Raw genomic sequence first — 13,242 nt, 5'->3', positions numbered from 1 at the left:
TGTGCTCAGGGAGCTGCTCTTCTGGTTTCCAGCACACAGGTGCATGCTCCTGTTGTGGCACTTGGTGCCAAAAAGGTCAGCCACCACTGGTCTATACCATTTCAAAATGTGACTGAAATGGCTGTGTCAGTCTCTTCTTGAAAACCTCCAGTGATGGGACACCCACAACTTCTGAAGACAAGGCATTCCACTGATCATTGTTCTCACTGGTAGGAAATTTTTCCTTAGTTCTAGGTTGCTTCTGTCCTTGATTAGTTTCCATCAATTGGTTTTTGTCTGCTTTCTGATGCTTTGGTAGATAGTTTTCCCCCTTCATCTTTGTGACAGTCCCTCAAATACTGGAACACTGCTACCCTATAACCCCTAGTCTTTTTTTTCATTAGACATACCCAATTTCTGCAATCGTTCTTCATGTCTTAGTCTCCACCCCACCAATAAACTTTGTTGCTCTTTTCTGCCCTCTTTCCAGTTTCAATCTTTTTTATATTGTGCTGATCAAAACTGGGTGCAGTATTCCAAATGTGGCTGAGAATGATATGCAAACACAGATTAGAATTACTTATGTGTTAATGCTTTAGTTGTTTTATAGTCATTGCTAGTAGTTGAAGAAAGAAGCCAAATTGCTGATGAGAAAATGCTGCAGCAACAGATTGAAACTCCTTGAAATCTCCCCTTTCACAACTTTACTTTCAGCCTATATGAACAGATTAGACTGTAATTTGTGGGTTTTGTGAAATATTGTGACTTATTTTAGGAGGAGCCCTTCTATTCTACTACTATACTATATTCAACAGCACAGTATTAACAGTAGAATCCTTCATGTTTTTGGATTCTATAATCTCCCAGGATTTGAAATGGTCATCTAACATTAGAACCATCATTAAAAAACACACACAGAAAGAATGTTCTTCCTGTGTCAGCTCAGGAAGTTCAGACTGCCCCAGGAGCTGTTAATACAGTTTTACAGAGGAATCATTGAGTCTATTATTTGTACTTCTGTAATGTCTGGTTTGGTACAGCATCCAAAAAGGACAGGTACAGATTCCAAGATAGTTAAGACTGCAGAAAGAACTGCAACCAGTCTGCCTTCCATAGACCTATATATTGCATGGGTCTGAGAGTTGAGAAAATATCTAGACCCTCACATCCTAGACATAAACTGTTTCAACTCCTCCCCTCAAGATGCCACTATAGGGCATTGCATGCCGAAACAACTAGACACAGAGACAGTTTTTTCCCTTATGCCCTCACTCTGCTAAATGCCTAATTCTCACAATACTATCCAATATCTATGTACATTATATTGTCTATGTACCCATATTATATGGCTGTAATAATAATAATAATAATAATAATAATAATAATAATAATAATAATAATAATAATAATAATAATAATAGCAGCAGCAAACAAGATAACTATGCTGGGTTTCGTATCACAAATCACTAGTCGAACACTTCTCAAGTGTTTAGGACTGCGTGATGCATCGGCGGATTATGCGAGCAGATCCTAGTAAGATGGCCTTCTATAGCTGACCAATGGTGATCTTGTCAGCGCCAATTGTTTTTAAGTGCTTGCCTAGGTCTTTAGGCACAGCACCCAGTTTATGCCAGAGTCTCTGCAGATCGATTCTCAAGTCCTGATATCTGGTGACTTTTAAAAGTTGTTGTTGTTGTTATTATTATTATTATATTGCACATTGGCACTTTTGTCTACCTATCGAGTCCTTACCAAGGACATGGGATAGGCAACTCTGGATATTTGATGGTGTTAGAGACATCGTCGCAGGATGGAAGCAGTTCCAAGCAAAGCCACCTTCTGCAATTGACGGATGGCAAATTTGTCAATGCCAATTATGGTGTTCAAGTGGTGCTCCAGTTGTTTTGGGACTGCACCCAAAGTGCCTATTTCTATTGTTAATACCCTTGCATGCCCTTGCCATTGTCGTTCTATTTCTATTATTATTATTATTATTAACTTTTATTCATTAAACATGAAACTCAGTCAACTAAATATTTAAAAATGTATCACAAATATCATTGAGTGGCTCTGAAGGTTGATAGGAGTTGCTGCCAGCATCCTAGATATCAACTAAGTATCTTCTTAAAATGTATGTTGTTCCAAGTAATGCAGTCTTTTGCAGCTCTGCTGGTGCTACAGCAGAAAGCTGCAACTTCTTGATGTATTTTGCAAAATTCTTGGACATGGTACCAAGTGTCCTGATGACAATGGGCATCACTGTTACATGTTTCATCCATAATCATGTAGTTTCAATGGCCGGTCACAATATTTCGTGATTTTTTCCAATTTATTTTCTTCGACTCTGGCATCTCCTGGCACAGCGATCTCAATAAATTGTACATTTTGGTTTCTGACAACTGTGATATCTGGTGTCTTGTGTTCCAAATGACAGTCTGTTTGTATTCAAAATTCCCACAAGATCTTCACCTTCTTATTTTCGACAACTTTTTCCACTTTATGTTCCCATGACTTTTCGGATATAGGTAAGTCGTATTTTTTACATAATGACCAATGGATTAATTTAGCAACTCGGTCGTGTCTAGCTTTGTAATCAGTTTGTGAAATTTTGCTGCACTCACATATTAAATGGGAAACAGTTTCAACTTTGTTGTTGGAAAGTCGGCAGTTTGGATTGTCAGTGGAATTTTGTATCTTGGTTTTCATGGCATTAGTTTGTAGTGCTTGTTCTTGAGCAGCAAGTATTAAACCTTCCGTTTCTTTCTTGACGGTTCCCATCTTAAGCCATGCCCATTTCAAGTTGTTATCACATTTTCCTTCAATGTTTTTCAAGTGCTGTTCATGCAGAGCTTTGGTTTTCCATGCATTTAATGTCATTAGCTGTTTTTCCTTATATTCTGCCTTTGTTTCTATTGTTTTTATAATGTTCTCCGTTTTCACAGCCTCCAGCAGTTTCTCAAAGCCTTGAGCAAGTCCGGTAAGAAAATAGCAAGAGAAGATAAGGGCAACGGCAGGGGATGAGAAGCGGCCAGCACCTCACTCTTGCTGTAACTTCTTCCAGCCCTTGCTGGTGCTGGGCATGCCTCAGTCTCTTGGGGAGATGCGCAATCTGTTCTCCGCACTGAGACACTGGCCTGACCCAACCACAACCGACGCTGGCCTTGCTAACACAAGGGCTGGTGGGGTGGGAATGGGATCTGGGAGGATGGGATATCAGAAAGGGGGACAGTCCCACAGTGCCCAGTTGCGGCTTTAAGCTCAGGGCAGCAGGAAAAGGGGGCTGGCCCCACCGAACCTTGCATGCCCACCCGAGGTTTGGCTTGGAGAAAGCTGGAGCGCCCTCGCCAAAGATGCTCGCCCATCAGCCGGTATCTCTCTCTGTATCTCTCTCTCTCTGAGTATCTCTCTCTATATCTGTCTATCTGTCTGTCTGCCTGTCTCTCTCTCTCTCTCACTGTCTCTGTGTCTCTTCTCTCTCTTGGAAAGCCGAAACTGGGCAAAGCCAGCAAGCCCTCCTTGGAGCCTTTTATTTCTTCTTTTGGGAAATCTGGGCTGGGTGAGGAATAAGTGCCAGCCGTGGCAGAGGCTTCCCTTTGGGTGACCCCCCTCTTCCTCCTGCAACCCCCTAGCTGGCTGTGGTGGGGCTGGGAGGGTGAACATGCGTCGGGAGACCCTCAAGCGAGAAGCCAGGCTCAGCCAAAGCGCAGCAAAGGTGCGCACAGGGTGGGCAGGCACTCGCGGATCTCCCTGCTCGTGTGCACCATCCTGGCCCCACCACAGCTGGCCAGGGGGTTGCAAGAGAAGGAGGGGGAGGAAGAGAAGGGAAGCCTTCACTACAGCTGGTGCTCGTTCCTCACCCAGCCCAGATTTCCAAAAAGAATAAAAGCAGTAGCGAAGAACCCCAAGGAGCTTGCTAGCTTGGTCCAGCTGGAGCTTTCAGAGAGAGGGGGGGATACACACAGAGAGAGGGGGTAGAGAGACATAGACACACACAGAGAGAGATACAGAGAAAAAGTGGGAGTGCGGGGAAGATAGGGAGAGAGAGATACACAGAGAGAGACACTGAGAGGGGGGGGAGAGGAGAGAGATATACAGAGAGGGGGGAGAGAGAGAAGATAGGGAGAGAGAGAGATACAGTGAAAGAAGGGGAGAGAGAGAGAGAGAGACAGAGGGGGGAAGAAAGATACAGAGAAGGGGTAGAGAGAGAGGGAACGGTTTTGTGGCTGGGAAGGCATGACTAGGGGTCATGTGACTGGGTGGGAGTGAGTGACATCAAGTTGGCCACACCCACTCAGGTTTTGTGGCTCCCGGTGTTTTTTTTTCTTGTAAGGAACAGGTCCAAATGACTCTTTGAGCGTTTAAGGTTGCAGACTCCTGCTATTGGCAAATATGATCTATGGAGATATTTTTTAAAAAGAACCATGCTCTTTACAAAATAAAACTAGAAAAACAAATGTGTTTCTTAATGTTTTGGCATTACAAACTGAACAAAGAAGTAAATTGTAGCAGTCAAGTGAGAACATACATGAAAACAGGAAAGTCAGTGCCCCATATTTTAGGGGAGAAATGACAACACAAAAACTTTTTAAAAGCTCCTTTATAAGCATCACTACAGACTAGATCTATTATGATTTATCTTTTCCTTTGTATATACGCATAGATGCTGAGAAATTATGAAGGCACACAGAAAATTAAATAGTAACAATCTCTCCAACTAGTTTCATACAGAATTACATTCATACAAGACCTCATTTTCTTTATAACCTCTTGATGAATTCTAAAAGAAACTCCACATAATTGTCAAAGATATTGTACAAGATTTGAAAATGAAATATTGTAAAGAAAATGTCTCTGGTTTGAGTGTTTAATATCCTTACATATGTAAATTCTCAGTCTTTATTTTGTCTGCTTGTTTCAAATCATTTGTAAATGTTTATATTTGACTCTGAAATTGATAAAATAATTGTATTTTATTATTGTGCTAACCTTTTTTTCCCCATCAGAGACATTCATGCAAATAGCTGTAAGCACTTCACATTTTATCTGTCATTCCCAATCTAGGGTTGCATATTTGGATTTCTATGCTGCATAATTTTTCTTTATGGATGCCCAAGAATAAATCATTAGTTATACTGTAATTAGTTCCAACCAGTTGAACATTCTAATCTATAATCAACGGTGCATTCAAACAAGAAAAAAACGCTAAACCAGAGTTTTGTTCCCATCAGTCTAGAGAAGCAAGCTCACAGATGCTCCGTTATATACTTCCCATTGACTTCTGTTACCCAGAAGAATTTAATTTGCATAGGAAAGAGAATATTCAGACAACCTATTGTATTTTTTGATACTTTTTTACCCCTACCCACTTTGACCTTAGCTTTGTTACTTCTTACCAAAAATGTTATTCATTTTATCTTAACTTGCTATACAAATGCTAATAAGATAGCACAGTGTAATTAATAGAAAACAAAGAGATCAATGTTTTTTTCAATACTCATTTTAATTAAGTCTATAAACAGTGACAAGGGACTAAGAAGTTTTAACATTAATTTGCAGCCTAATCTTAAACATTTATATAGCATTATATCTCATTAAATTTAATTAAACATACTTCTTTGCAAGTATTGCTCAAGAATTCAGAGAGAGACTCAGGTCTTGAAGGAGTTTAAGATGATCATGCAAAACTTTGACCGTAAGTCCAAAGCTGGCAGAATACAATCATAGTATTTCTTATTCAGACAGATTTCAAGCCAATCTTTCCAAAGCAAAGGCTGTGGCAAACCATGTTCAATCTTCATAGATTCTGTAATTTTAAAAAAAGTGTTGATTTCTATATGTTATCTATCCATCTATATTCAAAAGAATAATGATATAAATTAGATTATCTTGAAGTACATCTCACCATCCCTGTACTAGGATATTCAAATATGGCTTATAGTTATCTGGAATGCAACGAGTTTTTTACATCTTTATTCATTCACAGAAATGAGACTGGCAAAAGTTAAATTCTGACTTAATACCGTGTTTCCCTGAACAAAGACCTACCCCCAAAAGAAGCCCTAGCCTGATTTTCACACTTGTGCCTAAAACAAGCCCCACCCCCTCCAAAATAAGTCCTATTTAAGCCCCACCCACCATCTGGTTGTATGAGAAGGGATGAGGCGCAGGCTTAAAAATCAAGCTAGGGCGGGGGGGGGGGAGAGAAGCTGCTCCATGCACCCCGCACCCACTTTCCTTAGGAATGCTGTGGCCAGGCCTCCTATGCTCCGACCCATCATGCCACTACCCAACTTGTTCTGCAGCCACTTGTGGCCGCTCACAATGGGATGTGAGTGTCTGCTTCTTCCTGCTTTAGCTTTACCCTCATTCGGGAGCTTGGCATTTCACCTATCTGCCTTTTGTGAACTTTTGGCTGCACACAAGGAAAGCAGAAGCAGCAGAGACCCTGGCTTGTTTCTCTCCTCCAAACTCCGCCAGAACGAGTCTTTGAAGCTCATTGCGCCAGCTCCTCGCATAGCCTCTCATACCAGAATGCTTCAAGGCTTGTTGCACGTGTGAACAGCAACACTGCTGCAAGCTTTATCACACTGGCACAGCCAATGTCCTGCAAACACCCTGCTTGTTTCCTTCCCCAAACTCCGCCAGAATGAATCTTTGTGAGGCCTCTTGCACCAGCTCCTCGTGCAGCCTCTTGGAGCATGACGCTACAAGGCTTGTTCTGGCATTGTGCAAGCTTCATCACACCAGCACAGCTGGTCTCCTGCCATGAGCATCTGTGTCAGTATGTCAAACCGCACGGCAATGAAGCCGTTTCCGCAAGCAATGGTACAACAAGCCTTGCAGCGTCCTGCTTCAAGTCTCAAGGGTTCAAGGCCAGACGTGGGGAGGACCAAAGCAAACATGGGCCCTTCCTGCCCCCCGCAGGTATGGCAAGCCCCTGATTGTGGCTCAACACCAAGAGGCTGCGCCAGTATGACAAACCTCATGATGGTACTACCGTTCACATGTGCAATAGCACAAGCCTCGAAGCATCCTGGCATGAGAGGCTGCATAAGGAGATGGCATGATGAACCTCACAAAGGCTCATTATAGCAGAGTTTAATGGAAAGAAACAAGCAGGATCTCTACAGGACACCCGCTGTGCCGGTGTGATGAAGCTTGTGGCGGTGTTGCTGCTCACACGTGCAATGGCACAACAAACCGCAAGGAGCGCTTTTGGGAGAGGGCAAAGGGAAAGCGACTTGGCATTGCTTCGCCCCTTGCCCTCAGACCCTGCCTTTGGCTCTCCAAGGGTCTCTCCCAGAACCAAGTGCTGGTGGAGCTCAACCAGAGAAGTGGCCCGCAGGCTTTCAGGAGGAAAGTTGAGGCTGAGAGGAGCCAGGGCAGGGGGAGAGAAGGCAATGGGGAAGTGATCAGTCCAGTGCCACCCCAGCGCTCTTCTTTCCTCAGAAATGGAGTCTTGGAAATGGCAGCCCCAGGCAGGGTTGCTCGGGCAAGTCAGTGGAATGGCTCGGGAGGTCGCTTTGCACCTGGGACATTGGAAGGAGTCCTGCAAGGAGACAATGACGATGCCCAGAGAGACAGAAAGACAGATAGAGTGAAGTTCATTGAAGATGCTCCCTCTCTGGCCCACACAATGCTCACCCCTGGGGATGAATCAGACACTTTGCTGGAGAAACCGTCCTGCACCAGCCCAGGCTTTCTAAATCTGTCACTCCCCAGATTGTCCCCCTCGCAAAGCCTACCTGATGCAAATGCTGCCTCCAGCCACCGCTTCATCGTGGTGAAACTCCTCTTTGAAAGGACGATCTACAGGTGGGGGGGGGAGATTTCCTGCACATCATCTTTTCAAAGAGGAGCCCTTCAACACACACACATCCAAAAATGCTCCTTCCATGGCTTCAGAGCCTCCAGTCTTACAATCCTGTGCAGAGAAGGCAGAAGTTTGCTCTGAAGCTGCGGCAGAGCATTGCACAAGGAGACCTCCGCAGTAATATTTCATTTGCTGGAGGCAGTGGGTAGAGTGGCACCCACGAGACAGCTGTTCCGTGGATGGAATTGCCTGCTGCATCCGTCACCATTAGGTAAGGAGGGTGCTAGGCACCTGGGGTGCTTTATTTGGTCTCCTGCCGCTTTTGCAGCCACAAAAACCACCATGCTTGCTAAAGGAGGCGGCCTGAGCAGCACCCACAAAGCAGCTGTTTCGTGGATGGTGGGATAGCCTGCTGCAACCCTTCAGGAAGCTGGAGCAAGGGGCCGCTTGCCCCTGCCTTAATATTGGTACATGGGGAGAGAAATAAGACCCCCATGAAAAGAAGCCCCAGCCATTTTTTCGGGGGTCATCTTTAATGATCAAGTAATTTTATGGGCGGGGGAGGAAAGGGGGGAAAGAGAATAAAAAGTTTAAGATTTGAAAAAACAACCCCAAAAAAGAATAGTTTGAAAAATAAGTATAATACTAGAAAGCAACAGAAGAGGGGATTACAGAAGAGAGAATTAGAAGTAGAGAGACAAGGGGGTAAAAAGGGGAGGGAGAAGAAGAGAGGGAAGAAGGAAAGGAAAAGAAGATATAAAGGACAGAAACAAGATATAGAGAAACAGGGAAAAGATAGAAGAATTAAAAGTATAAGCCTGTTCAGAGATAATGGGTGAAAACTTAATTGTAAAAGGTACAATTAAGTACCTTAAGGTAACTTAAGGTACCTTATGTACCTGCAAAGGTACATAAGATAGTATTGTTATATTACAAATAGAAATAATTTTAGAAAATATGATTAAAATGATGGATAAAATATTTATCGTAATCTAGTGGAATGTTTATTAATAAATGAAATAAAGTGAATGAGAGAATTAAATTAGGAAAGGATGGGAACATTTTATTTTTTATTAATGATTTATAAAATGTAAGTGAAGAGAAATATGGGGGGAAAAAGAATTAATTATTGAAAGTTTATAAGTGTTCCCAAGGAAGTTTGATATTTAATTGAAAAGAAATGTTAAAGATGTTAAGATTTTCATGAATATTAATGATAGAATTGAATTGGAATGGAATGTTTTATTTACATATATATATATATATAATCTTTTTAAAAGAATATAGTGTGTATTTTAAGAATGTACCAAGCAGAATTCAATTGGACGTTATGTATTATATTGAATGTTATAATCTTAAAGGTATACATTGAAGCTTAAATAAGAGTTGAATGGATAAAATTAAAAGATGTAAAGGTGTCATATTCCAATTAGTAACTACAGGGGAAATTTGTTTAATGAGAAAAGATAATATGAAATTGAAACAGGACAGATAAAAGTATAAATATAATGATTTGAATTGAGATGAGATAATCAAACAAAGTTGAGAAAATTAAAAGAGGGGAAAAACTATGTAGAAAATGTAAAACAGTAATAAGATATGGAATAGAATACAAAAATGAGCATGAAATTGAGTTTGTGTCTATATGAAGAAGTGTAACCCGGGACCATGCTATTTTCAAAAAAAAAAGATGTTTTATTTGTATTTTTTTTTGTGAAAACCCAAATAAAATTTTCAAAAAAAAGAAAGAAAACAAGCCGAACCACCAACCTCACCCTGAGTTTGCATATCCTAGCAAATTTGCATATTTCTTTACTTTTTTCCTAGCAAATTTGCATATTTCTTCACTTTTTTTCTTAGCAAGGTTGTCAAGGAGGATCTAAAAGTCTTGCTTCAACTTTATATGAATCATAGCATACCATGCTGTAAATTATAATGCACTGTGATATATTGGTTTAGAACTATATCTATTTGATTACAGAGAGTCAGGTTCAAGTTTGCTCTCAGCCATGGAAGCTCTTCAGGCGACTTGAAGCAGTCACTTTCTCTCTTTCATCCCAATCTAGCTCACACAACAGTTTTTATGGGGGAAAATTTATTTATTTATTTGATTTGTCAATCGCTTACAAGATAATAGGTATAAATATAAACATAGTTATGAATACATGAGATGGATATGTATGAGAATAATAAAAAGAAACAATAGGACAGGGACGGTAAGCACGATTGGTGCACTTATGCATGCCCTCTACAGACCTCTTAGGAAAAGGGTGAGGTCAATAGTAGACAGTCTAAGGTTAAAGTTTTTGGGATTTGGGAAAGAAACCACAGAGTCAGGTAGAGTATTCCAAACATTGCCCACTCTGTTGCTGAAATCGTATTTTCTGCAATCAAGTTTGGTGTGGTTAACCTTGAGTTTGTATCTATTGTGTGCTCTTGTATTGTTATGATTGAAGCTGAAGTATTCATTTGCAGGTAGGACATTGCAATGTATGGTTTTATATACTATATTTAGATCGGACTGAAGGCAGTGTAGTTCTAGGTTTTCTAGGTCTAGAGTTTCAAGTCTGGTGGCATAAGGTATTCTGCAATGAGTAGAGGAGCGGAGAACTCTTCTTGAAATATTTCTGGATTTTCTCAACTGTATTAATATCAGATACATGAAATGGGTTCCAGACTGATGAGCTGTATTCAAGTATAGGTCTAGCAAATGTTTTGTATGCTCTCGTTAGTAGTGTGATATTACCAGAGAAAAAGCTACGTAGGATTAGATTAACTACTCTTCATGTCTTTTTGGCTATGTAGTCACAGTGGGCTCTAGCACTTAGATCATTAGAGATGAGTACTCCAAGGTCCTTGACAGAGGTCTTGACTATTCAGCTTGTATTTTATTTTCTGATTTTTTTTTTGCCAATATGTAAGACAGAGCATTTATTTGTTGAGATTTGAAGTTGCCATTTGATTGACCATTCTGATACATAGTCAAGGTCCTTTTGGAGGGTAGTAGTATTGTCTGTGGTGTTGAATAGCTTTGCAACATCAGCGAAGAGAACACAGTTGCTCTTAATATGATCACAGAGGTCATTTATGTAGAGTATGAAGAGAGTTGGTCCTAGAACACTGCCTTGGGGGACACCACTATTGACAGGTACAGAATTTGATAGGACGCTCCCAATTTTGACCATTTGTTGTCTGTTTGACAGGAATGCTTCTATCCAGTTATGCAGTTGTCCAGAGATACCATAGGATTTTATTTTTAGGAGTAGTTTGTCATGTACCACTGAATCACAGGCTTTACAGAAGTCTATGTAGATTGTGTCTATTGCTTTGCCCTGATCAAGTTGTGTACTCCATATGTTTTTGCAGTGAAAGATTTGCAGATTACAGGATAGTTTTTTTCTGAAACCAAACTGTTTATTAGAGAGTAGGTTGTTTGTCTCTAAGTGGAGGATAATGGATTGGTTAATAATTGATTCCATGACTTTACAGGTGACGCAGCATAAGGAGATTGGTCTGTAATTTTCAATTAGGCTGGGGTCTCCCTTTTTGAAGATGGGTGTCATGCCCCTGGTGGAGACTGACTCTGAGGAAGAGGAGGAACAGCCAACAGGGAGTGGGAGTGTGGCTCCAGAGGTGGTGGAGGAGGCTGGGGAAGGGCAGAGGCCATCTGAACAGTCAGAGGAGGATCCAGGCCCATCCCCTATACATCCTAGATCACGGAGGGAGGAGAGGATCAGGGAAAAGCGAGGTCTACTCAAGAGATTACCATGATCCTCCTCATGGCTTGCAGGTGGGAGCTATGTATATAAATTTGCAATTGCGCAGTTAGAATTTGCAGGAGTCAATTTAGTGTTCACCTTGAAAGAGGTTTATCTTTGCTGGCGTTCTTCCCATGGACTTTTCTCGGTTATTTTCCTGGAGTTTATGATTAGTTATCTTGGCTTGCTTCGGAACTCTCATCAATGGGGTTTGTTTTGGTTTTCTGTTTGCCTCATTATTTACTTTTGTGACTTTAAACTGTGCCTAATAAATCAGTGAAGTTAAGTTGAAGGCCTTACCGGACTTTAATATATGTTTTGGGGTTGGGGTTATTTTATCACAATGGGGATGACCCCAGCCTAATTGAAAATTACAGACCAAATTGGAAGAGGAAGTGATAGAGACATCATGTTGAGCTCCTGACAGAAAGGCAGGATACACATTTAATAATTCAAGTGAATATGATGGCCAAATCTGAAAAACTTATTCTCACTTACTGAATCCAAAGTTTATACAGTTGTTAGGAGGGCAACATATTTAAAAATGGCCATTAAATGGAAAATTTTAAACTGCTAACAGCTATGGTGGAAAAAATGGAGGGGGAGGGAATTATTTATTTACTTAAATGATTTATAGAGCAACACATTCACAGCAATTATTCTGAACAGCATACAAAAATTAAAACCTTTGTAACAATATAACCCCATGGTGTATTGGTTAAATAATAACCCTCCATACAAAATGCAGATCACCATCAAAGATCACTGAACTACCTGGCCCAAATGCATATTGGAATTGTGCAAGATGAATTCAGCATGTTTAAATGTATTCTACTTAGCCTAATTTCATTTATTCTAATTGTTCATAGGTTTCATTGTTGCTGTACTAATATTATAAAGCACCTCAAATAATTTATTTTAACTAGATCATCTTATGATTTAGTATATACTTTCTGTATGCAAAGTGGACAGTTTCTGGTCAACTAAAATTGCTCATCTTCATATAGTGGATTAGTTTGATTTGGCATGTGCGTTAAATTATTCCACTTGTTAATTAGAATATTATTGGAATAATTTGGAGCAGAATTAAGAAATATTTATTCTTATTCTGTTTCTGATTAATTGATAGAATAAAAATAAATATTTCTGAACTTTGCTCCAAATTGTTCTAATAATGTTCTAATTAACAAGTGGAAAAATAGCCGTAAATGGATCTTTATTCTATCACTGGTATTCCTTATAAAGAGTACAATTTTAACACTACAATTTTATCCTAAGAACAGTACATGCTTGCTTTTCTTACCTGTTCAACAAGTAGTAATGGAGTATTTTATTTTACTGCTCTTTCTTCTTGTACTTTCAATTCTTTATCACTTTCTGCATTGGACTTAAGAAATAAACAAGAAAATAAAAAAATACAGATTGAAGATATTCAGAAACAAAGTGAGAGATAACCAAGAAAGTCTTACAAAATTACCTCCTGAAATATTTATAAATATTTAACACCTCAAATACCATATATTCATGTTAAGAAGGTACCTAATTTTTATTTCTCCTAAGCATTCATTTTGGAATATTTGAGAAAAAACTGATATGTGGGCTTGGATTTGGGGGACAATGACACAAAGTGACTCCTTTGATTATATAACTCTGCCTATGGGCAAAAAATATTTTGAGATAAATAATCAAATA

At 40.1% G+C, this 13,242-nt stretch overlaps 1 protein-coding gene across 4 annotated transcripts in view; it reads right to left on the bottom strand.

Moving 5' to 3' along the window:
• Positions 1 to 5,242: 5,242 nt before the first annotated feature.
• APOO (apolipoprotein O) overlaps positions 5,243 to 13,242 on the bottom strand; it is a 59,381-nt gene continuing 51,381 nt past the window's right edge. For 3 of the 4 annotated variants that reach the window (XM_087938202.1, XM_087938204.1, XM_087938201.1), the window contains 2 exons: positions 12,854 to 12,937; positions 5,459 to 5,782 (listed from right to left, as the gene is read on the bottom strand). In XM_087938202.1, the coding sequence (XP_087794328.1) occupies positions 12,881 to 12,937 (57 nt within the window). In that variant the 3' untranslated portion in view covers positions 5,459 to 5,782; positions 12,854 to 12,880. Of the gene's footprint in view, positions 5,783 to 12,853; positions 12,938 to 13,242 lie in introns of all 4 variants that reach the window. The other variant, XM_087938203.1, reaches the window with a different exon arrangement.

Source organism: Pseudonaja textilis, chromosome 8, assembly GCF_049901715.1.
Source record: "Pseudonaja textilis isolate UNSWEBS1 chromosome 8, rPseTex1.2, whole genome shotgun sequence".
NCBI classification, from domain to species: domain Eukaryota; kingdom Metazoa; phylum Chordata; class Lepidosauria; order Squamata; family Elapidae; genus Pseudonaja; species Pseudonaja textilis.
This window is presented reverse-complemented; position numbering and strand designations above follow the sequence as displayed.